Consider the following 25,000-nt stretch of genomic DNA (forward strand, 5'->3'; position numbering starts at 1 on the left):
AGGACAGCAAGACAGTCCGAGTGTTCGGTAAGAGAATTACACGTGGACAAAAAGAGTCCCTTCACCCCCAAAACGTCATTCAACTACTCCCACACAAAGCTCTGGAGATGATATAGAAGGAGCTCAAATGCCCTGTAGCTAAGTGCATGTGAAGAATTGAGGTGCATGTCAGGCATCTCACTGCTGGATTTTTTGATGTAGGATTCCTTTCTTAGTGCTGCACTGTGTTGGAAGCCTGTCCTGAGCTCCAGGCCTGTCAGCAGTCACGTGAAGAACGTCCCAGAAAGCATCACATTACACTTGCGCTGTCATACAAGACCTCAGCCTGTGTATGACACAGAAATGGCAAAAAGCACATATCACAGGGAGAAGAGAGAGAGAAAGCGAGCGAGAGAGAGAGAGAGAGAGTGAGAGAGTCCTCTGTCACCAACTGAGGTAGTTTTATAAGCCTAACTTGAGTGGACATCAATATTTATGCATGTCTCAGACGGCATAAATATTTATGTGTTATGGGAGTACACGGAACGCCAGGAATAGAGACCATCGTCCCAAGCAGAAGAGTTCAACCTGAGTGCCTTTTATGCGAGTTTGTTATTGTTTTTTCCACTCTTCTCTCCTTTCCATGACTTCATAGTTTGCTCCAGAGCGAATTTGTGTCATAGGACCATTGCGCAAGTCAGAGAACCTCAGACAAATCGCGCACACAGAGTGCAAGGGCCGCTTTTGCTTTATTCATGAGCTAAAGTTAGCATCTCAGCATCAATCTCCATCCAACCTCACCCCACACCTACCCTACTGATTGTGTTATGGAGCATGGGAGGTCATACGCTGTGGGACAGAGCTACCAGTAGCTGCTGTTTGGTGGCCCATGTAAAGTGAAGTGGATGAGAGAGGGATTGTAAATAGACCCAGTGGGGTGCAACTACTGTAGTAGGTTTTTTTTTTCTGTGAGATCTTTGCTTTGAAGTGCACTCAGGGGAGGGGAAGAGTCATATGGGTCACCATGCATTGTGTAGTAGTGTATAGCTTTTGGTGTGATCAGGCTGCTTTAAGTTCTTTAAGCTGACTCTGGAGTTAAGAGTCAGTGTAATGATCTCCTGAATGAAAGATTAGAATTAGATTCACTGTAGATAAGAATAGAGAATTGCACTTTCAGCACCGACTGGAGCTTTCTAGGATGAACGGTTTTCCATGACAAAATATGAGATCAGTTGCTTTGTTAAACATCAACATCATAACAACATAATCATGGTTGTTTGTGTGTCCTCCTGTGATCTTTGTCGCAGGTGGCTGATGTATGTTTATGTTTATGTGGGATCTCTCTCTGGTCTTTTTCAGACCACTTCCAGGTGATTCCGCTGAGCTTTAGCAGGAACCTTGACCGCTTCAACCCCAACATCCCCGAGTGGAGGGAGGACATTGGCCAGGTGGTCACCAAGATCCTGGCCAAGGTGTGTGTAGCTAATACACTGTCTTCCACTTTCTTTCTCTCTCTCTCTCTCACATACACACACACACTCTCTCTCTCTTTCTTTCGCTTTCTCTCTCTCTCTTTCTTTCTCTCTTTCTCTCTTTCTCTCTCTCTCTCTCTCTCTATCACACACACACACATTAAATACCAGGAACAGACCAGATACAGACACAGACCAGAGCTTACAGACCAGTCTTGGTTTTTGAAGTGTCTAAAGGTGATGCTTGTTGTTGCTGATGCTATACAAATAACACACATGCTCTGACACACAGGCACATACATTCTCTGGTGAGCACACAGCCTAAAATGAAAGCTTTGACACACACACACACACACACACACACACACACACACACACACACACACACACACACACACACACACACACTCATGCACTCATGCACACATGCTCTTAATTTAACAATGTAAACTAGTTGTCTAGTTTAATAGTGAAATCCATTAAATAAAGACGACCCTACGCTCACCTTATGTCTCCCAAGATCACTGGGATTCCACAAGACTCTCTGGTTACCATGGTGAAACCTGGCCTTCCAACCACAGCAGACCTCTATGTGCTTCCTCCAGAGAGTACGACTGCCAAGAGGAGTGTGTATGTGGATAAGGTACTGACACACACACACACACACACACACACACACACACACACACACACACACACACACACACACACACACACACACACACACGCACATGCACAAATACACACACACACTGTGTATTCATATTCTGTAGCCAAGATAGAGAGATGTGAGATCTTTTGACATACAGTAGATATTTCATTTATCTAGATACAAAGATAAAAAATAATACAGTTAATTTATAGTATACACATCAGCAAGTTCAGTTATAATGTTCGTATTTTAGGTGAAATTAGTGTCCCAGTTTTAGAGTTCACCTTCATTTTCAGTTCCAGTCTATTTTGGTATACCTCTCTTTTAATAGAAAGACTCAGGAAGCAGATGAGAAATGAAACTATTTTAATCCTCAATGGAATATGACAAGTTGAAACATAAATGTTTGAAAGCAGCAGAATTTGTGCGTGCGTTGAGTTGTTGTAAAGGCAGGTGTGGAGTCAGGAGTAATGAATGAATGAATGACGTGCCATTCTTGTTAGCAGAACCTCCGCTAAAAGCTTCCATTTCATGAATAGACTCAAGGTCACTTTGAAAGATTAAGTGTTTTTTTTCTTTTTCTTTTCTTATCTCTTCCTGTCCATCCCTCCCTCTCTGTCCCTCCCAGCGTATCTCCACCATAAAGCAGGCTCTGAACGAGAACAACGTCAGCTTCATCGTGCGGGGAGGCCTTCAGGTGCTGGTATCCCTAGCTGACCCTAATGCAGGTACTTTACTCAACAGCCATCCACACCATGTTATTTTTCTGCACACAAAGGCAATATATCAGCCACATACACGTGGTCAAAACACATCTGGAAATGATGTTCTGATAAGGTGCTTTCATGAAGGTCACAGCCACACTACACAGTGGTAGCACTGCCATTTAAAATAACATTTATTTTAAAACGCTCAGCTACTGCACATGATGACTGGTGATATGAACATATAACACTACTAACTTCCCTTATAGATGACTTGTATTGTATACTCTTAGTATTAGCGTATTAGCCAGTGGTGTAATAGTTATTACATTAGCGTATTAGCCAGTGGTGTAATAGTTATTACATTAGCGTATTAGCCAGTGGTGTAATAGTTACACCAATAGTAACAGTAATAGCTATGTGTGTAATCCAAGTATTTTCCCCAAACAGATGAGAAGATTTAGTTACAGTATATATTTTGTCACACCATAATGAGTTATATCCATCTATCTGTTTGAAAGGAATATCTTTCAAGGGAGTGGTTGCTAATGGTTCAACCACGACAGGCGCAGATATTGGTGCGTTTGATTGGCTGCAGTGTTTACTCTCTTTTCTTGCTGTCTATCTATCTATCGATTGATCTACCTATCTAAGAGTGGCTATTAGAATGGTTTAGCTCATGTATTAATCACTATCTGCCTATCTAAGAGTGGCTATTAGAATGGTTTAGCTCATGTATTAATCACTGTAGATATTTTGAAAGATGTTTTAGGGGGTTTAGCTATATAAACGGCTTTTACACATTATGTGCATGTCTTGAGCACCTCTAGGTTTTAACACTTTCTCCGATCTCTCTGCTAATAATTCATCGATTGACTTGCATGCAGCTAGTTTGTGTTTCTGTTTGGTGTGTGTTTGAGTGTTGATAGTCTCACATGAGTATTTAGTGTGTGGGTATGAGAGGTGAGAGGGTGATTGATTAGTGTATTGATAGTGTATTGATTAGTGTATTGATTGATAGTATTGATTAGTGTGTGGGTATGAGTGTGTGTGTGTGTGATCAGTACCAAAATATGCCTGTGTGTGTGTGAGAGAGAGAGAGAGAAAAAAACAGATAGAAAGAGAGAGATTTGCAGTGTGCTCTCTGATCAGCTCCTCTGTGTGTGTGTATGTGTGTGTGTGTGTGTGTGTCTGTCTGTCTGTCCTCAGGTTCGCGCTCCGGGGCAGCCAGTCCAGGTGTGTGGGCTCTGTCCGTCCTTCTGCTAATCAGCCTGATGGCCAGTGGGGCCTTTATGCTCTACAAGTTTAAAAGGTGGGTGCTGTGACCAGTGAGCAGTCTCTCATGCATGGACCCCAACAAACACACACACACACACACACACACACACACACACACACACACACACACACACACACACACACACACACACACTAACACACTAACACACAGAATAAACACTTACAAACTCACACATTGACACACACACAAGCAAATGCACACAGACACACGACAAACAACATGCAGTACACAAACAAGCATTTACGCACATGCGCATACTGCACATTCATATTCAAGCATGCACATCTACCTTCCCTACACACACCAATTCTCATTGTTGTTTCTTCCGCATGCTCAAGCACAAATAAGAAGTCATGTAATTTCCACCCAGTCAGATTTGGACCACCTGCCACAATTATCACCTAGGACTAAAGAGCATGGATAACTGTTTAACAATGTCATTGTATTAACATCACATGAATGTTTTAGATTGTTGTCTTTAATAGTTGTGATTTGTTGATCACACTTCTTTCTACATGACTGTGAATAGATATGAATATGTTCAGTATAGATTTCATTTAAAATATGTCCCATATCAGAGGCATCCACCCATACGGAATGAGGCATGCGTCACTCTATGAACATAGATCTATACAAATGTTTATTTCTGTGAAATGAAGGCGTGATAGTAACATGACAGAGAACCGTAACAGGAAAGACTACAAGTCCCATGACCCCTTGCTGAGGACAGAGGAGCGCAGCCTAATACATCCCTGGCTGCATTTCAGAAAGCTACCCGGCAGGAATGTCTACGCTCAGATGCACAACGAGAAGGAACAGGAGATGACCAGTCCGGTCAGTCACAGCGAGGACACGCAGAACATCATACAAGGCGAGGAGTTCATCGACGATGACCTGGACTCACAGACACTGGGTAATGCACAGTGCTGGGAGAGCAACACTCAGGGTTCCCACAGGTCATGGAATTTCTGGAATACCATGGAATTTGAATAACGTCTATTCCAAACATGGAAAGTTAGAGAATTTTATTTAGAGTGGAAACCCTGAACACGGTCATATTCAGAACTAGCAATCTGGAATGGGATCATTGCCGGCCAGTGGCCTAAGAAGGGGTGCTAAGAAGGTCCCGTTTTTCTCTATGTCCTGGTTGTGTTAGAGTAACAAAATAATATAGATGTTTGTTTGGTTTCGAAGAATTTGATTTTGCAAAAAATAATGTGTCTGATTTGCAATGATGCAACTATCAGATTATCATCCAAAAAATCAGCCAAAATCATAAATTTGTAGCACCTATGTGTTTATTGAATTTAAAGTACCATGCTTGACATAACTGTAAATGATAAATGATACTTCAGGTAACACTGGGCCTAATAGGCGAGTTAATGGGGTTTTAATGGGCTATTGATATGGTCATCAGCAGTGCTAATTAACTCGTGTTTTAATTAACAAGGAAATGTTCTGTGACTGCTCTTGCCATTCAGCTAACAGCTTGATTTGTCTTCTTTTTGTTGTGGCTTGTTACCAGGCAACCATTCGGGCGTGGTCCTGAGCATCAACTCCAGAGAGCTGCACAGCTATCTGACCAGCTGATGGGAACCAACTGGGGAACACTGAGGACTCTGTCGTCTTTTCCTGAAATCTAATTGGTTCACCCCCCACCTCCACCTCCCGCACTCCCCCCACTGTTATGAAGGGGTAAGGGGCAGGGGAGGAGCCTGCCCGAACCACATCCCATCTGACCTTTGAACCCAGGGCCTCTCCCTCCCTCTTTCTCTCTGTCTGTCTCTCTCTCATTCGCTCTCTACTCTCTCCCATCATCTCTTTTTCCTCTCTTCCAGTCCTAGGCTTTGTATTCCTTCTCTTTTGTGGGATCAGAGGTGATCTTGATGCCACTGTTAATGCCCCCCCCCCCACACACACACACCTCACCCCACCTTACGTCTGTCCTTTCGGTGCGTAAGCGTCGCCTCCCTGATTATCGGGCATTTCCTATCCTTCAGCTGTTCTTCACGGCCCGGTGGGGGAGCCTGGAGTTGGACTGTGCCACCAAAATGATGTTGCCTGATTGCTTTGCTTTTGTTTGTCATTCATTTTGATTGTTTGTTTTTAAGGAACTGTTTTGTTTTGTCTGGGATGTCTTTGTATTTCACAGTTGTTGTATTCTTTGTTGTTTTCCCACGGTCTGTTTTTCACGTTGTTGCTGTCTTTATCTTATCCCAACGCTCTTTCTCTCTTTCGTCTCTTGTTCTCATATTCGCCATTTACTGGTTGTTGGGTTGTCGTTTTTTTCACGGTTTAGCTTAGGTTAGGGTCTCGTACAGCGGCGCGTTCAGCTTTTTTTCCACTCCTTCCACCTGAAATCAAGTGGCAGGTGGAGCAGGCCGTTGCCGGATGAATCTTAACCAAAGCGTAGCTAGCAGGTGTGATGCTAACTCACTGTGGTCCTATATTTCAGCACAAACGGGTGTCTTTTGGAGTCTGTGGAGGCTGCCTGCCACACAGGAACACATAGGCCAACCCCTCTATCTCTCAGATGCAGGTTTCTATCTCTCTCTCTCTCTCTCTCTCTCTCTGGTTATCTATCTCTTTCTTTTTTCCTTCCTCTGTCCTTTCTGTCTATTAAGACAGTGTTTTTCAACCACTGTGCCGGAGCACACTAGTGTGCCATGAGAGATCATCAGGTGTGCCGCAGAAAATTACCCAAATGTCACTCACTGGTCCAGAAAAGCAACTGTTGCTTCAAAGATAACCACATGCTCTCATTGGTTGTATGATTGCACTATTTGTGGTATGCAGGCATTGTACAACGGGGGCCCCATATCCAGTATTCACAGAATCATCACATATCCAATTCATAACAACAATTAAATTAGATATAGTCACCTACAAATGAAACAGAGGGTGCTTGTTTTATTAGGCAGGTCTTGCATAGAAGCCATAATAAGGCCATATCTGTGTATTATATGAAATTTTAGGCTATGGTATGTTTATTTTTTCTTCACACAGGATGTTAGTGTGCTGTGGGACATTTTAAGTGTCAAAAGTGTGCCATGGCACAAAAAAGGTTGAAAAACACTGTCTTAAGAGGTACACATTATAGGCCTGTAAGTTTTTGACATGGCATGAAATGCTCTCGCCACTTTATATCCGAACATAATCTAGCTCCTTGTCTACAAATGCAATAATTCAGATTGTCACTTTTCACTTGAGATGGGGTACTGCCTGCAGCACCGTGGCAAAGGCGTCAGTGCCCACAAGATGGCGCTACTGTGCCATTTTAAATGAAGCTGTGACGGGCAGTCATCAGCCAGCACTGTGCTGCTCCCTGGCTGTGGACTGAAAATATGTCCAACATACAACCCCATGCTTATCTGACCATTGTATTCCTTTGTCACAAGTTATGATTAAGTGTCTATATGAGGTAATGGTTAATATTTTGTACATTTACAGATAAGTAAATATCACAGCAGGAAAATAATTTTATAGTCATTTCACAATACCATGCTAAACCACCCATCTAAATTGAAGTATACTCCTCTGGCTGTTTTAATCACTCTTATTTATTTTCCTGAGTGGATATTGGTTATTTTTTTATGCCGGAGCGCCAATCAAAGTGAAATCTAGTTCCCCAAACAAACAGTGTTAGTGTTGAAGACTTGTTTCCTTTTCTTCTGTCCCAGAGCACAGATGTTCCTGCTGTAATAGAGGCCTATATTAGGCCAAGCAGAACATGGAGAGATTCCCTTTAGTCTGGCTCGTGTATATAGCTAATGCGTGTAAATATATTAACAAAAATAATTCAACAACAACAGAAAAAAAAAGCGACGAAAAGAAACAAAAGGTAACTCTGACTGTACATATCTGGCCACACAGCAGAAATGTAATTTCACATTAATACCAAAAGGTGCACTTGTTTTTTGGGATGCCCACCTTAATGACACACAGCGGATACACTCACATTTAGTCACCAACACATAGTTACACATTGTTTTCACTTCTGTTTTCTGGTGTGTGTGTGCTGGTGAATAAGACCTTTCGAATGGTACAGTTGATCTTTAGCTTCACGATGTTAACCATTGTCCAGTACTGGTCCAGCACAGTTAGCGTAGGCTAATGGCGCTGACAGACACTCCTGTGCACTTAACAGAGAAGTCAATTACCGTTTCATATTGTGTGAAGAAAATATTTTCTACATTACTTGCTGTTATTACTGGATCTTTTAGTTCATTTAGTTCAAACGATACTGCTTTGTCAGTGAAACAGTGGCTGGTGTGAGTAGCTCCGCTCTTCAGTTGGTTGTGGGCGTGCAAGTCAGGATATTGGTTGAAGTCGACATTGCAGGCTTGAGAGTGGGCCACCATTTTGGCTCTTTTGAGAGATTTACTCAGGATAAGAGAGTGTCAGTTGCAGTAGCCACCATAGTCTGTATGTGTGATGGGGGTGGGGGTGAGAAGGAGGGAGTTTTAGATGGTCTTGACAAGGGTGCTTGGAACGCACACGTCTCTTGGAGTCATCCCCATGACTGAGGCATAGAAGGATGATATTTAATTTTCTTCATATAAAGTTACAAAAAAAACACACAAAAACAACCATGAGCATTATTCTAGTATCTGATTATTTGAAAATATGTATTTTGATTTGTATTTGTTGACCACACTGCAGGTTCAAAACTGATATTTTCTTTTCTCGTAGTTCACCATTTTTTCTACTTGTATATGCACATGTTAAGCTTGTTCTTAGTTTTTTGTTTTTTTTCTTTCTTAAAGTGGTGTGATGTCTGTGCATTTCTCCTCCTGTTGCTCTAAAGACAGTGTGTGGGTGTGTGTGTGCTTGTGTGTGTGTGTGTTGAGTGGGGGGAGGAAGTCCACAAGAGTCAGACATTTTGTAAAGAGACAGTCACTGTTGCTGACAAAAACACCCACCATGTGATGATGACTGCACAGATATTTTATTGATGCTCTTTTACTCGTTTTTTGAATTTGATTTTGTTTACTTGTTTGTTTTGATTTGTAAATGTTTCTATGAAGAGTCCTGCGATGGATATGCTTAGTGCACTTAAAACAGTGTTCTGGATTGAGACACCTTCATAACTGTATAGGTTTGTTCTAATAATGATTTGATTGGTTCAATAAAGACTTAACATTCTTCTGGAAACATCCACTGTCTCTTGTCTGGGGGGGGGGGGGTGTGGAGATGGGGAACGATAACAGACAGCAGATCACCAGCCCTGAAACACCTGTTCCAATAAGACATCATCCAAGTATGTTCCCCACATCAGCCAAATGGTTTATCACAGTATTTGGTTGCCGTAGTAACTGAGGGACGAGTAAGACCGTGGCATCGTCTTCAAACATATGGATAAAAGAGCAATTGAAAGGTCATCCATGAATTACTAAAGGAGAGTGGGAGTGAGAAGGAGCAGGGGCGTCATAATCATAGAAAAAGCATACTTGATAGGTTAGCTGTATGTGATAGGGCTATGATGGAGATACAGTATGTATGATTCAATTCAGGTGAAGGCTCACTGATCCCAGACTGACTGCCTTACTAAACAGAGCTGTTGGACTGACATCTGCTGACAGCTCAGAGTTGGTGGAGGACACTCTCACTCAGTCAACATTTAAGGAATGTTAGTGACTTAATTGTATGCCTGCAACCTTCATGATATTGGTTGCCTTACTACTATGACAATGCTCACAGCAGTCTTTTTTTTTACTGGAGTCGTGATAGCACAGAAGCCTGTAAAGTTGTAGGGGACAATGGCCCTTGTAATATAATTAACATATGTTGATTTTGCTTGGATTAGGACTAGAATAATGATTCCAAGAGACAGACATTTTCCTGTACACTCATAAATGAAAGCATCAGAAGTAGGACTGTTTAAGCAGGTTTATTATTTTTGTATGTACAGCTGTTAGTCACCAAAGTGGTGAAAGTCATTTAGAGAAGTACACTGGAGAAGAAAACCAGAAAAAAAACAGAAAAGTTCTTTAAGGTGCAAAAAAACAAACATGGTCGCTTAATGTCTACCTGATCCTGAACTCCCACAAAACTATTTACACAGCGTTCACATTTTCTGACTGTCCTCTGATCACTGCGGGGGGAGAAGGAAAGATTGGTAGCCAGAAATACTTTCTCATGCTTTTTGTGCATAATTTCCACTACTTTTTTCGTTTACTTCACGTCTTTTTTTCCACTTGGTTTAAAAAAACGTCGCCAATCCAGTGAAAACTGTTGCCATCAAACGCTAGGAGCTTCTCGAACAACATTCCACTACAGTTCATTCATGGTTCAGAGAGTAAAAGTTCTTCAGTTATGCTATTAACAAAGCAAGTTCAGTTCTTTTGTCAAAATTTATTTGGTTGTTGGCAAATATGATTATTCTGTTTGCGTGAGGAAACCAGGACAGTGGTTTGGTTTGACAAGCATTCCAATGAACTTCAGTCTAACAGTCGAACAGTCTAACACAAGGAACCAACTGAAGCGAATCTCTGATTCACTACTTTGACCTCTATGTGACCGCTAACTGATCTCTCCTCTCCCCAGACAGTGACTGGTGCAAGGGCCTTTTTGTCGAGCCACCATGAACTCTATGACTAAAATCCATGAAAACAAGTTAGGAAATAGCCTGAAGTCAAATATTTACACACAGCGATATCTCCAGCAAAACTGTCTAATTTGTGGCCTTTTTCTATTTTTCTTTATTAATACAAATGTAAAATGCTGAAAAAAAAGCTGACCTTTCTTACTTCTCCAAGAAGTAGCCATGTATGGGGAAAAACAGGCTAAAAAAAATAAAATAAAACTTTTACAAAATAAAACATACAAGCCTTGAGGCAGTAGTCTATTAATCTGTCAATTCGCATTTCCAAGGAAAGCACCAAGCTTCATGCATAGTCTGTAATCGTGGTCAGATTAGGAAAAGTACAGTACAACCATTCCCACCACGTAGGCTACACAGACGGGCATAAATCGCCAACGACGACGCGTCTGGACTTTAACCATACAGTAGGCAGTGAGAGGACCTGGTCCGAACCCAGAAAATGGGTCACAGCATGAGTTGGACGACGGGAGGGTTTCTGGAACAGAACGCTGCAGTCCAATGCACTCCAGGCAGTGTTTCTATTTCTGACAGTGTATTGATGACGGTTTGGAAATGTTTACGAGGCGCACGTATAAACAGTTAAAAAAAAAGAGAGAAAAAAAAATTCACCACATGCTCTGATCACAAGGCTACTTACTTCCCCAGCACCGATATTTACCAGCTGGACAGAGACACATGCACTTATGGGGAGGGTAAGAATGCGACCGACCAGCAGCAGAGTGGCAGCGTTGGAAAAATGAGAAACGGCAGGAAATTTTTGACTTTTCCAGAGGCGTCGGCCAACAAACCAGGGCCACACCCTTGGCCTGAGCCGGTCCTCCGCTCCTCCGACCGGACCACTGTCGCCATAGAAACCTAATTCTCGAACTTTCCCTTTAGCTAGATGGAAACCCTTTTTAGACAAGACAGGCCACTCTACTGAAGGCTATGGCTAGTGTCCTGGCTCGAAAGAGCCAAGGAAGTATTTACTTAAAAAAAAAAAAAAAAAAAAAAAATAGTTTGCTGAAAGAGGACCAGGCACAGGTGTGGCATCCGCCTAGTCAGAGTGTTTGAGGAATGTAAGGAGGGATATAAGGAGGTTAATGCCATTCGTGTTGGTAACATTTCAGAATGTGTCACACATTTCAAACCAAGTTCATTAGAAATCTTTTATAATCAACTACAGAAACATACCGGCTATGAGTAAAGATGCGGAGAATTCTAGTGGAACAACTTGCCAAGGCTGCAAATGTCTGCTTAGGTTTGCAGCAATGTAGTGGTGAGGCAAGGATGAACAAATCTATTTTCTTTGGCAGCTCTTACAAAATCCTGCCTGAATCTCTGAACACTTCATGTGCTATTTAAAAAAATTGTCTGTTGTGTGTTCACAAAATGTTATCTTTTGTTGATTACAGTTTGAAACATTCACTACACAATTGACATATTAAACATTGGTTGCTCTGAACAAAAAGTCCCTGTTGAGTCTCTTGCAAAATAATGTAATCTGAGTTCTTAAGTACAGTGGGCTGAATTGTTGGCTTATCAATGAGTGAGCACTTGTGAAATTTTGCAAAATGGTGGTGTTCTCCTTTATCATACAATGCCGGGTAAAACAAGCACCAGTTATTCATGAACAGATTTGGCTGTTTGGTTTAACCAAGCGCCACATATACACACACACACTCACACACTCACACATTCACACACACAAATTAACGTAAAAACTGCTATGCAACCAAGATGAGGCCATATAAAAAAAATCGAAAACAAAACAAAGCTTTAAATATTAACATAAATAAAAAAGAAAGAAAACAAAACAAAAATCACAGGGATGCTAGTATTTACTTAAAACATTTACAAATAAATACTTAAGGTCTTTTTTCCTATTGAAAGATGGCTTTAAACCCAACGGAACAAGGAAGGAGGCTGTTGATAATGACTTATACATATTTTGCGATCGATGGTTAAGTGTAGGTTTACAAAACTGCATGACTGTGCGTGACTGTAAGCAAGACAGCATAATACATGGTATTATAAAGCTGAGAAGGTAATGATAATGACAGTGTAGCCTGTCTCTTTGTGGGCAGATATAGTCAAAGCAAACTCAAGAACAAAAATAAAAACTGGAGGCCCTTGGGTCTTGTTGTTGTTGTAGTTGTTGTCATGCACCATGTAGTCTAAGCTGAACTCCTCTTCAGCATCCTTCCTATATGCGAGTTATAAATAAATATATACATTTTAAAAAGAAGAAAGCAATGAACAGAAAGAAGGGTTTATGTGCCAGTCTTCATCTCCCATTCCTGTGAAAAAGAACAGGAGGATGAGTGATACAAAAGACTGCATTGTGTGTGTGTGTGTGTGTGTGTGTGTGTGTGTGTGTGTGTGTGTGTGTGTGTGTGTGTGTGTGTGTGTGTGTGTGTTGAAGATGCCTGTGAAAATAATTATCTAAGGTGAGTGTGTATATATATGTGTGTGTGTGTGTGTGTGTGTGTGTGTGTGGCAGAGGGAGAGAGAGAATGTGAATATGATAAGTGTGTGTATGTGTGTGTAAGGGTCTATATGACAGAGACAGAGAATACGTGTATGAGAAAATGAGTGTGTGTGTGTGTGTGTGTATCTGTGTGTGTGCACGTGTGCGCGAATACCTTGGCCTTCCTGAGCACGTGGCCGCGTACAGGCGGGGTTTTCTGCGTGCCCTGTCTGCGCAGCAGGGAGGCGCTGTTGACGGGCAGAGAGCACGTCTCCGTGTCGCTGGTGTCACAGCTGGAGATGGGCGAGTTCTCCGTGGTACGCCGCATAAACACTGGGGACTACAAAACACACACACACACACACACACAAACAAAGCAAAACACCAAATGAAGCCTCTTTCGATGGAAAGGTCAATTCAATTAGCAGAGTAAAATCAAAATGAATCTATAAACCTGATGTGTTTGCATGCTCTTATGTGTAATATTGTGTGTGTGTGTGTGTGTGTGTGTGTGTGTGTGTACCTGCGGGCTGGAGGATGAGGTGGCCTTGGGCTCGATGGTGAGGCCAAGGGTCACTCCTCCGCTCAGGGCCTTCTTCAGGCTCTCCTTGACCTCGGTCAGCTCCAGCTCCAGCTCCACGCGCTCCTCCTCCTTCACACGACACTCGTCCTCCACCTTCTTCAGGCGATCCGTCAGGCTCGCCTGGGCACGCTTGCCTACGGAGGAGGAACACATACGCAATGTCAGACAGTGTGTGTGTGTGTGTCCATCCAAGTGTGTGTGTGTGTGTGTGTGGGGGCGGGGGTCTGTTGTGCTATGAATTGTCTCCGTATTAAGTCACTGGTCAATTAATCTGTCAATTAATAGTCAGTTAATTAGTTAACTGACAATTAATAATACAATTAATAATACAAAACAGATTTAGATGAAAACGAACACATCTGTGGTGCATCACTCTGAGCCAATGGCAGTGAGCAATAACCCAGAAATGAGCTGATCAGGCTCAGAACTGCTCTGGAGTCATCTCCACTTTTAGATCAACTGCTCTGGAGTCATCTCCACTTTTAGATCAGATTGCAGCAAATACATACTGCTCAAAAAAATTAAGGGAACACTTACAGTTTTCCACAATTGTTAAAACATATTTTTTGAAACCTTCCACCCTTTTCTCCATTCTCAAACTACATTCACAGAATGTCTGACAGTTCTTGCAAAATAAAACACTCGCCTCAAAAGTTTTACTTGCGCTCAGAACCAAACAGTGTCAGAGTACCGATCCAGTGTATGATTGAAGTGTTCCCTTTTTTTGAGCAGTATATAATCACAGAAGTGGACAGAACGGGGACAGACGGGGGGTGGACAGTGTGGCGGTGTTACCTGTGTTGGCCTCGATGGCTGTGCGCAGGTCCCTGCGCTCCTTCTTGAGCTGGGTGAGGCGGTTGCGGATCTCCTGCTTCCTCTTGGTCAGCTCGTCATCCTTGGCCTGTAGCCTCTTGGCATCGGCCTCCACGCGGTTCTTCCCGTACTTGTACTGGTCCACACCTGCACGGCAGAGCAAGGATGCCGGTCAGTCACTCACTCCGTAATACAGTGGTTTTTTTTTTTTTTCGAGAGTTGATAGTCACATAGTTTTAAAAACAAGTCACTCACTCACTCCATAACACAGACATTTTAAGTAAAAAACAAAGTATTAAATTAGATCAAATTAGAATGAGACCCCACATATATTCAAGAGACTTAAAACAGGAAACCAGCAAAGACGGAATGCCCATGCTTCCTTAAATCAGACTACTACTCAGGCTCTTCAGCATTGCAGCGTCTGGTTGTGCTTTGCTATTTCAATACCATCTGTCACACTAGTTTAACGGACTCCTGGAGAAAGGTATGTGGATATGTACAAACAAGTTCCCCACATATTTATTATGAGAATACAACAGGACAACAGACCAACAGACGTTTGCTGAAGCGTAAACAGCTGTATTCTGTGCTTAGCGCTTTGGCGGCATGCAGAGTCTTCACTTTTGTTGCCAGAAACAGACCTCTGAATAAAGGGACTCTATTTATCATTATGGAAATCAGTGTTTGGTGGTAGCTGACAATGCTTCCCACAATGACAGCGGTCGTCTCAGTTATGGCTGTCCGTAATGGCCACTTGCACAACTGGGTCATGAGCTGACGCCTTATTACCGTCAAGAGCGTGTCCCGTACCCCAGCAGAAGCAGGAGGTTACTGGGTTTAACTGGCGGCCTCGGTCCCATCCACACATTCTCTGCTGTCACTCTGCAAACTGTAATTTTCACATTCCGGCATTTTCCGCATTTCATTTTTTTTCATCCCCCCCAACCCTCCCTCTCTGAAAGGCCTCCTTTTCCTAGAAACCAATTTGGCGGGGGGCTGGCCAGAGGTACTGGACCCAGACCCACTGTCTGCGTTCCTCAGCGGTGCTGGTGGTGGCGGCGGTGGTGAGGAGCTAATGCTGCGTTGGGAAGCGGGATTCATTCGGGGATGATGCCGGAGTAAGGGAATGATGCCGGAATAAGGGAATGATGCCGGAGTAAGGGGATGATGCCGGAGTAAGGGGATGATGCCGGAGTAAGGGAATGTCGAGGCTGCCGAGAGACCTGGCCCTGTGTACGTACTACAAGTCACAGGAGTCATTCCTGTAATGGCTGTCTATATGCACAATATCAGATGTTATATATGCACGATAACATATATATATATACATATATATATATATATATATATATATATATATATATATATATATATATATATATATATGTTATATATGCGTGATAACACTGTCTATGCAAGGCAGACTCTCACATACACCCTCACTCTCACTCTTATGGGCATACACAGTTCCACTCAAAGACACACATACACTGTCTCTGTACTGTCACTGACTCACTCACAAACACACACTCATACACATGCACATGCACTTTTGCCTCTACTAATCTCTCTCAGGCACCCTCCTACACACCCACACAAAGTTCTTGTTGGAATGAATGAACACAAAGGTGTATTAACAGGAATGAATGAACACAAAGGTGTATTAACAGTTCTTACTGGAATTGACACGTTTCACGGGTGCGGTTGCGCGGGCTCCGTTGGTGATGGCGCCCTTCTTGGCCTGGTTCTTGTCCACCTTCTGCTTGGAGGCCGTCCCGTTGGTGGCCAGGCCCTTCTTCCCCTTCAGCTGTCGGTAAGAAAACAGAGAAAATACTGTAAATAACTAAATAAATCAAAACCAGAACCTCAGTCTCCACTCTCAGCCACTCATGAGATCTCGGACAATCTCTGGTTCTGCTGCCATGCTGAACGTGCTCTTTGATCAGAGCCCCGCGGAGCCTGGCCCACAGGCTTCTTTCCTTCCCGCCATCTCACCGTCTCCCACTTGATCTACCATCGGGCCGCGTCTCCGCACAGCGCTGGCAATGCGTCCTCACTTCGACATTAATCAAAACTGATTTTCCACTGGCAATCCATCACTGTACATCTTTGGATTCTTTGTGTCCTGTACCTAGTGTGCATGTGTGTGTGTGTGTGTGCGTGCGTGTGTGTGTGTGTGTGTGTGTGTGTGTGTGTGTGTGTGTGTGTGTGTGTGTGTGTGTGTGTGTGCATGTGAGTGTGTGTGTGCATGTGAGTGTGTGTGTGTGTGTGTGTGTGCATGTGAGTGTGTGCATTTGTGTGTGTGCATGTGTGTGTGTGTGTGTGTGTGTGTGTGTGTGTGTGTGTGTGTGTGTGTGTGTGTGTGTGTGTGTGTAAGTGTGTGCCTGTGTACACACAGCTCTCTGTAATCCAGGCCAAAGTGGACTTCAGTTTGCATTCGAGCACTTCAAACAGAGCCGGGTGTTATTAACCGTAGCCGGCCGGAGTGAGTGGAAAATTGCGAGTGGTGCATTATGGGAGATGACGTCTGGCTGGCCGCGCCGGCGTGAGTTAGACGCCGCTGGACTGCTGGAGTGAGCTGGGCCCCCCCCCCCCCCCATGCTCCTGAGCGCTCGTTGCCGTGGCGCTACTGCCTGACTGCTTGCTTGTGGGGTAATGGAGCTCAATGAGGCCTGCAGCGTTCAGCTCCAATTACCTCCGCTGAGCGCATTAAGCCCCTACTGATGCCTACCGGCCTGGCTGCAGCCGCACCGCACGCCGCTAAAGGATTACGGTCCTGCTTCAGAGCGAGAGCCTGTGACACATGCACGCACACACCCACACACACACACACACAAGTATAAGTATGCACTCACACACGCATGCACTCTGTTTGGTACATCAAAGGTTCTCCTCAAAGCCACAAATGTAAACCCCCTGCATGTTAGCTTATGGCCCGAGCTTTTGTGAGCTCCCTCTCAAATATATGTGGCGCTCACATGCATTTAAGTTTTCAATAAAATCTTTATAGGTGCTTTACAAATATAATTGTAGGCATACCCAAATTATGACCCCTGGGGAGTGACACACACACACACACACCCACACTCTCTTTCTCTCTATCCCTCTCTTACATGCAGATTCTCTCTCTCTCACACACAGACACACACACACTCACATGCGCACACACACACACACACACACACACACACACACACACACACACACACACACACACACACACACACACACACACACACACACAGACACACAGACACACACACACACACACACACACACACACACACACACACATGAAAAACAGTGGTCCTCCACAAAGGTCCTGGGTGGTCTAGCTGTAGCCGGATGGATATGAAGCCCTTCCTTATGAACAAGGCTTGATAAAGTGAGGCAACCACCAACCCGCCAGCAGGAAGGTCACATATGCTCAGCCTCAAAAAATTATGTTTCACACACAGACTTCACCAGACCAGGACATAACGGCACTCGGCTCCTGTTTTATGACCGTGCTAAATCATTAAAAGAACCTTGTCTGTAGTACATGCGCTGCGGCTAGCCGCAACAACCTTAGCCAAACAAAAGGGTGAGAGCAGGCTACTAAGAGCTAGCCTGACTCCTTGGGTGGCCCAGGGAGAATTACAGTTAATGGTGTTCCAGTTGTAAAAAGTGAAAAGCAGGGTATCCAACACATCAACTCTGGTCTTCATTTCTCTGAGTGTCTGAAAAAACTGAGGATACAGCAGGAGGCTTAAGGGAAAAGAAGCAGAACTCTAGCATTAGCGTTAGCAGTAGGTAGAAAACAGAGGTGAAAAAGAGTGTTTACATGCACGCTTTCAGAAACTCACAGCACTGCATGCCAGTGTACGGCTTGCCATCATGTTGTTATGCCAAGATTGTTTGCAGCAAAGCTCCGAGACAGAATATAAGACAGTTATCTTCCTATAATCATTCTTATAATCAGATAGATAGTTTGATTAATCCAAAGGGAAATTTAGTCTAAATAAATGCAGTGTTGTGAGTTCCAAACGCCACTGACACGGGTAAACGCTGCGCTACACACAGAGAGGAGAGGTTAGTCACCTGGGAGGGAGAATTAGCGTTAGTGGGCGAGGAAGAGAGTGCTTTAGAGGACACTGGGGTTTTGTAGTGGCCTGCCGAGGAGGAGGAGGAAGGTGAGGCAGTGCGGCCGGTTTTGATTTTGGGTGGGTAGCGCGCCGCCAGCTTGGGCGAGGGCATGTTCTCGTACAGCTCGAGCTCGGCGTTCTCGTAGTGCACCTCCTCCTTCAGGCTGCGCCCCCCGGTGGCCGGGGTAGAGTACAGGCCGGGGACCTTCAGAGGGCCAGACCAACGCAGGCATGCAGGGAAGAGAAGAGAAGAGGAGAGAAGAGGGGAGAATAGAAGAGTGGGGGGGAGAATAGAGGAGAGGAGAGGAGAAGAGGGGGCAGAGGAGAGAAGAGGAGAGAGGAGAAAAGAAGGGGGGAGAATAGAAGAGAGGAGAGAGGAGAAGAGGAGAGGACAAAAGAGGAGAGAAAAGAAAAGAAGAGAAGCCCAATCATAGAAAATGAGTTAGAAGAGGAGAAGAGTTAATGTAATACATACATAAACAAAAAGCAGGGCAGTCCCTGAAGAGGATTACTTGTTATTAGAAACAGCTGAATCAACAGTTGAAATAATTATTGGGAAAACAACATGCAATCACACATAGAGAGAGAGAGAGAGAGAGAGAAAGAGAAAGAGAGAGAAAGAGAGACCTCCAGAAGCAAGCCATCCTTTAAAGCATCCAGCTGTTCAGACAGACAGAAATGAATAAGGACAAACTAAGTAAACTCCCTGGTGAAGCAAACAAAGTCAACTCCTTGGCTTCCTTATTCAAACACGCACACATACAGTACACACACACAGTGATTACACAATTTTAAGTGTGTGTGCCTGTCTCTGTATCCATGTTACTGCTTGCATGTGTGTGTGTGTGGGCACACTATGTGGGTATTTTTGTGTGTGTGTGTGTGTGTGTGCACTATGTGTGTGTTTATTGTGTGTGTGTGCACTATGTGGGTGTTTATTGTGTGTGTGTGCTCACTATGTGGGTGTTTATTGTGTGTGTGTGCACTATGTGGGTGTTTATTGTGTGTGTGTGCACTATGTGGGTGTTTATTGTGTGTGTGTGTGCACACTATGTGGGTGTTTATTGTGTGTGTGTGTGCACACTATGTGGGTGTTTATTGTGTGTGTGTGCACTATGTGGGTGTTTATTGTGTGTGTGTGTGCACACTATGTGGGTGTTTATTGTGTGTGTCCATACATATGAGTGTGAGTAATAGAAAGCAAAGGACTGAATGAGAGAGAGAGACAAAGGATTGTGGACAAACCCGGTTTACTGGCTTTGACTCATTCAGTGTGTATTATGAGTGGTCATTTAACATGTTCTGTATATGTATGTGTGTGTGTGTGTGCGCGCGTGTGTGTGTGCGTGTGTGTGTGTGTGAAAGAGAGAGAGAGAGAGAGAGAGAGAGAAAGAGAGAGGATTGTGGACCATACCGTTCCGTTAATACAGGGCACGTCATCATAGTGCAGAGCGACTCCAGAGGGGCAAGCGTAGCCGTTGACCGGATTGTCCAGATAGGGGTTGGGCGACACGGCACGCTTACTGGTGAAGCTACGAGAGGGCCAGGAGGACAGAGATTAGGGGACAAAGACAAACAAACAATGCCATTATTCAAGCCCATGATGGTATCAAAACAGCTAGCATTAGCAGCATCTACTATCCAATGCTAGCAAGAACCTGATGTACCTGAAATGCATGAACAATGCATTTCAGATCTACAGCAATATCATCCAAATGAGGTGAGGATTCAGACCAAATCTGAACAGTGAATACGATCCATTTCAATCATTTCTGCAGTTATGAAAGAAGGAACAATAAAAGCCACAAGTGATACATTGCACATATTTGACTGAAGAGGATTGGTCAAGGTCTCTGAAGGAATACTAAAAAACAACCTTAGAAAGCGCCTCGAACAAAAGCCAAGTAAAACTGTAATCAAGGTTTACGTCAGTTCTTGTGCGGGTAACTTTTCTTCACGACTGTTTGCTGAAGCACTAATTCACACAAATCGCTCAGCGTCTTAGACCAGCTCAATGACTGGAGCATTAAATGCAGTGACGCAATATTAGAGGTATCACTCACAACAGCTGTCAGCCCGTAACCCACTAGAACCACACAGTGCGCTACCAGCAACTGATCCATTACTGTCTATCATCAGGAACCATTTTCCAAAACGAGTCAGGGTTGGAGAAGGTTGAGAGGTCCTGGTTTAGTTCCTGTGTAAACGGATGGAGGCTGCCAGAACTTACCAGAAGGACTGCTTGGCCAGCTGGATGACGTTAGCTGTGGTCTCTACGTCGATGTAGTCATAGTGCAGGGCAGCAGGGTCTGTGGTGGAACCCGTCTCAGCAAGCAAGACGCCCAACCAGCGACCCATGCTCTCTGAAGAGGAGGCCTGAACAGAGAGGGAGAGAGAGAGAGAGAGGGAAAGGGAGAGAGAGAGAGGGAGAGAGAGAGAGAGAGAGAAGGAAAGGGAGAGAGAGAGAGAGAGAGAGAGAGAGAGAGAGATGAAGAAAGAAGATAATAACACAATTCTGATGGTGTATGCTCATTCATCACCCGTGGACAAACAAATTACCAAAGTTCCCCACAAAAGCCTTCTCCAGCATGACTAAACCTCCATTAAAACATCCCCCTTTCAGTCCACGTCTCCTACACTCATTCATCTCTCGGAGAGGAAACTCTCCCACCTCTTTCTGCCTGGCATCACACTCGTCTGCACCCACACCCACACTCGTCCTCCACCATCTCTGTTCCTCCCTCGTTCCTGTCTTCTCTTCTCTCATCCATCGTTTTCTCTGTCCTCCAGCACCACCATATTCTCATTCATATTCGCTACCACCTTATCTTCTCCTCCGCTTTCTGTCTGAAGTTGATAAATGACACGGTGGACTTTACCACTGTCTGGGGCTCGTATGAGTTCTGTGAAGACGGAGAGGAAAGGCCACTAGCTTTTAAAATGTGGAACAGCGGGGGCCTGCCAGCCTTGGACTGCTGTTTTCTATTCAATCTGAGGGCCTGAGAGGTTGTCTGTGTTGGATGCTTTTATGTATTATGTGCAGTAATGTAAGAGCTTGCACATGGGTTAAATGAATAAGTGCTTTACACCTCTCCCCCCTCTTTGTTTCTTTTGTTCATTCTCTCTCTCTCTCTGTCTCTCTCCCCCTCTTCTGATTCTCTCCCTCATCTCCAATCTAACCGCTCTCATTCTCCTACTTCCTGTCTCTCTCTCTCTCTCTCTCTCTCTCTCTCTCTCTCTCTCTCTCTCTCTCTCTCTCTCTCTCTCTCTCTCTCATCCACTCATCCCTCCATCTCTCTCCCTCTGTCTGTCCCCCTCTTCTGATTCTCTCTCTCATCTCTTATCTTACCCCCTCTCATTCTCCCTGCCCCCCCTCCCTCTCTCTCATCCCACTTATCCATCCCTCCATCCCACTCATCCCTCCATTCCTGCTCACCTCCAGCACGGCCACCTCCTGGCCGTTGCGCAGCAGGCGGAAGGCGAAGGGGTGCTTGGAGTCCAGGCCGGGGATGACCTCGCAGCCACGCAGGGGCAGCGCGGCGATGTGGCTCTTCAGGTCCGTCCGGTCCTTGTGCAGCAGCAGCTGGTTGTCCCGCAGCTGACACCAGCGCTCCCGCCAGCGGTTATTGGACAGCACGTTCAGGTAGCCTGTCAATCAAGAGGTGGTGGGCCAATCAGTGGGCGGTAGAGGGTGGATTAGGGACAGACTAATTGAGGTGATGCCCGATGAATATTCTTTAATGTCTTTGTGGTGCCGGCTAATCTAGATAGCATATTCAGGTTAATCATAATCAGGTTAATAGCATAATCAGGTATGATTCAGTTTGCGGAGGTTTGGGTAGCATAAATAGTAGAGTTCTCTCAACATCATTGTGTGTGTGTGTGTGTGTGTGTGTGTGTGTGTGTGTGTGTGTGTGTGTGTGCATGTGCGTGCTTGGGGGGAAGACACACAGTAGTCTCATGTGACTATTCTAGAATATTCCCTTACCGCATGTTGGAACGTCTTCCTCAGCGGAGGAGGTTTGTTCATCAGTAGACGGCTTCTTTTTGCCCAGGCCGATGATCTTTGTGATCTTCTTTCCCGCTACTTTACCCACAGTGCCTTTCTGCTCTGACTTGGAGTTCTTCTTCCCTTTGGCTGTGTGTCAGAAAGAAACAAAAAGAGAAACCAGAGAGAGAGAGATCGTGAGACTGTGCTATCCTAGACCCAAATCAAGCAACATGTATTGGATACTGTGTAAACCTGTACAAAACAATAAAAAAAACAAGCCCAAAATCAGGTTCAGATATACTGTAGATTGAAACAATGCTATTAAAAATTGTCAATTTAATGCAAACTATGATACAGTATTTAGCTAGAGTACCATACTTTGACACAGAAATGGATTTGAGCACATAATGACTGTGCACATTCCAAAAACAACTCAGAGGATAAATGACATTGTAAGAGAGAGGGAGAGGGGGAGAGAGAGAGAGGGAGAAAGGGAAAGAAAGATAATTTTCTTTCTGTCTGTGCAAAAGAGCACAGGGAAAAATAGGCATTTCTTCTTGGAGCTGTTTGGATAGTGTGGTCTGTGGGCAGAGTAGTTCAGTGGTGCAGAGCATCTCTGCAAAATGAGTCAAGAGAAAAGAAAAGAAAAAAGAGACAGAGGAGAGAATGACAGACGATGAGAGAGAGAGAGAGAGGGAGAGAGAGAGAGAATGTCGAGTAAGGATGAGAAAATGTATGAGATGACCGTTCCACTACTTAAGGGGTAGAACTGAACTTGTTTCGGCTGGTGCAATAGAAGCAACCATTATGAAACCATTATGCAATTCCCACACTTGTAAAATAATCCCATTTTTCTCTGACTGAGCATCCCCCACAAAAATCACACACACACACACACACACACACACACACACACACACACACACACACACACACACACACACACACACACACACACACACACACACGCATACATATACATACACAACATGGGCATATATAAGCGTATATATATAAGTACTGTATGTACATCCTTCTCTATGGGAATTCAACCAAATAGTCATGTGTCGAGCATAAATTAGTATTCTATGTTGGACCAGGAGACAAGTCTGGAAACAGGCATGACTTCCTGTTTAGTAGGGAACAAATTGAGTTGGACTGATAGGATGATGGGACAATCTAGTTAGGCTTGAGACAGCATGCGTGGCCAGGACAGACAGACAGACAGACAGAGAGAGAGAGAGAGAGAGAGAGAGAGAGAGAGAGAGAGAGAGAGAGCGGAGGATGGACAGCCTCAAACTAAACTCAATAGAGCCGAGTTAAGAGACTGGCTCACTGCACAAGATCAGCGATGGAATTCCCCCGCACACTGCTCCATATAACCCAATGACCAGAGTAGAGAGGGAGAGAGAGAGAGAGAGAGGGAAGAAGGGAGAGAGAAAGAGAGAAGAGTGGGGGGGCATAAGACCAAAATTCCCCTTCAGTGATGTCATATTACAGCTAAGCTAAGAGCTTCTGAGGAGAGAAACAGGGAGAGATAGAGAGAAAACAGACTCACGCACACAGAGAGAGCGGGAGAGAGAAAGAGAGAGAGAGAGATAGAGAAACAAAGAGAACAGACACATGCACACACAAACGTGCAAAACCCACGTATGGTGACTGGTCTTCCCCGGCCTGAGACCTGACCACATTTGTGTCCTAAACCTCTTTTACACACACACAGAAACATACACATGCACACAGACACAAATACACACACACACACACACACACACACACACACACCCGGCCATATTTGCACACCTAAGCCCCCTTTCCTTTCCCATGATGCCACCCCATCGTCGGCGCCTCGTCCTGGAAACCAGAGCCACACATGTTAAAGCACTTTCTCCCTCAGCCCCGCCGCACCATCATTATATTCTCTCCTCTTCTCTTCCCCCTCTTCCCCCCTCTTTCATTAGCGGAGGGGAAAGTCCTGTGATCAGCCTAATTTCATTCCACAGCATCTACTGAACCTGAGACGCCTTTACTCGTGCTGGAAGGAATGTGACACGTTTGATTAATCTGCAATTTCAAACTCTTTTTAAAAAAAGAAAAATCACGGCGCCTCCTGTTCAGTAAGCTCACGTTCTCTTCTCATGGGGGAGAGAGAGAGAGAGAGAGAGAGAGAGAGAGAGAGAGAGAGAGAGAGAGAGAGAGGCAGGGTATGGCACGAGGTTCACAGATGTTTAGGTGGGTTGAAAGAAGATATCAATCTGGTTCATTTCCAGAGGTGGTCGGTCAAGTCAAAGTGACCACAGAGTGAAACACCTGGGGTGAGTGCTCC

General features: G+C 44.3%; 2 protein-coding genes across 4 annotated transcripts in view; one reads left to right on the forward strand and one right to left on the reverse strand.

Moving 5' to 3' along the window:
- The window catches only part of sorcs2 (sortilin-related VPS10 domain containing receptor 2), a 234,128-nt gene extending 224,912 nt beyond the window's left edge, over positions 1-9,216 (forward strand). Inside the window, exons 21-28 of the mRNA XM_076289193.1 lie at positions 1-27; positions 1,339-1,451; positions 1,972-2,094; positions 2,732-2,831; positions 3,329-3,385; positions 4,017-4,119; positions 4,875-5,020; positions 5,633-9,216. The exon at positions 1-27 is cut by the window's left edge and continues 97 nt beyond it. Of these exons, the coding sequence (XP_076145308.1) occupies positions 1-27; positions 1,339-1,451; positions 1,972-2,094; positions 2,732-2,831; positions 3,329-3,385; positions 4,017-4,119; positions 4,875-5,020; positions 5,633-5,697 (734 nt within the window). The 3' untranslated portion in view covers positions 5,698-9,216. The remainder of the gene's footprint in view (positions 28-1,338; positions 1,452-1,971; positions 2,095-2,731; positions 2,832-3,328; positions 3,386-4,016; positions 4,120-4,874; positions 5,021-5,632) is intronic.
- Positions 9,217-9,981: 765 nt separating this feature from the next.
- afap1 (actin filament associated protein 1) overlaps positions 9,982-25,000 on the reverse strand; it is an 84,029-nt gene continuing 69,010 nt past the window's right edge. For 2 of the 3 annotated variants that reach the window (XM_076289196.1, XM_076289194.1), the window contains exons 9-17: positions 22,672-22,821; positions 22,120-22,331; positions 20,914-21,059; positions 20,098-20,215; positions 16,237-16,366; positions 14,539-14,703; positions 13,684-13,877; positions 13,336-13,500; positions 9,982-12,990 (exon numbers count right to left, since the gene is read on the reverse strand). In XM_076289196.1, the coding sequence (XP_076145311.1) occupies positions 12,964-12,990; positions 13,336-13,500; positions 13,684-13,877; positions 14,539-14,703; positions 16,237-16,366; positions 20,098-20,215; positions 20,914-21,059; positions 22,120-22,331; positions 22,672-22,821 (1,307 nt within the window). In that variant the 3' untranslated portion in view covers positions 9,982-12,963. Of the gene's footprint in view, positions 12,991-13,335; positions 13,501-13,683; positions 13,878-14,538; positions 14,704-16,236; positions 16,367-18,639; positions 18,889-20,097; positions 20,216-20,913; positions 21,060-22,119; positions 22,332-22,671; positions 22,822-25,000 lie in introns of all 3 variants that reach the window. The other variant, XM_076289197.1, reaches the window with a different exon arrangement.

This window comes from Alosa pseudoharengus, unplaced genomic scaffold, assembly GCF_046254945.1.
Source record: "Alosa pseudoharengus isolate Yale_2024_CS ecotype anadromous, Long Island Sound unplaced genomic scaffold, YU_APseudo_1.1 YU_APseudo_1.1_scf_17, whole genome shotgun sequence".
Taxonomy (NCBI): domain Eukaryota; kingdom Metazoa; phylum Chordata; class Actinopteri; order Clupeiformes; family Clupeidae; genus Alosa; species Alosa pseudoharengus.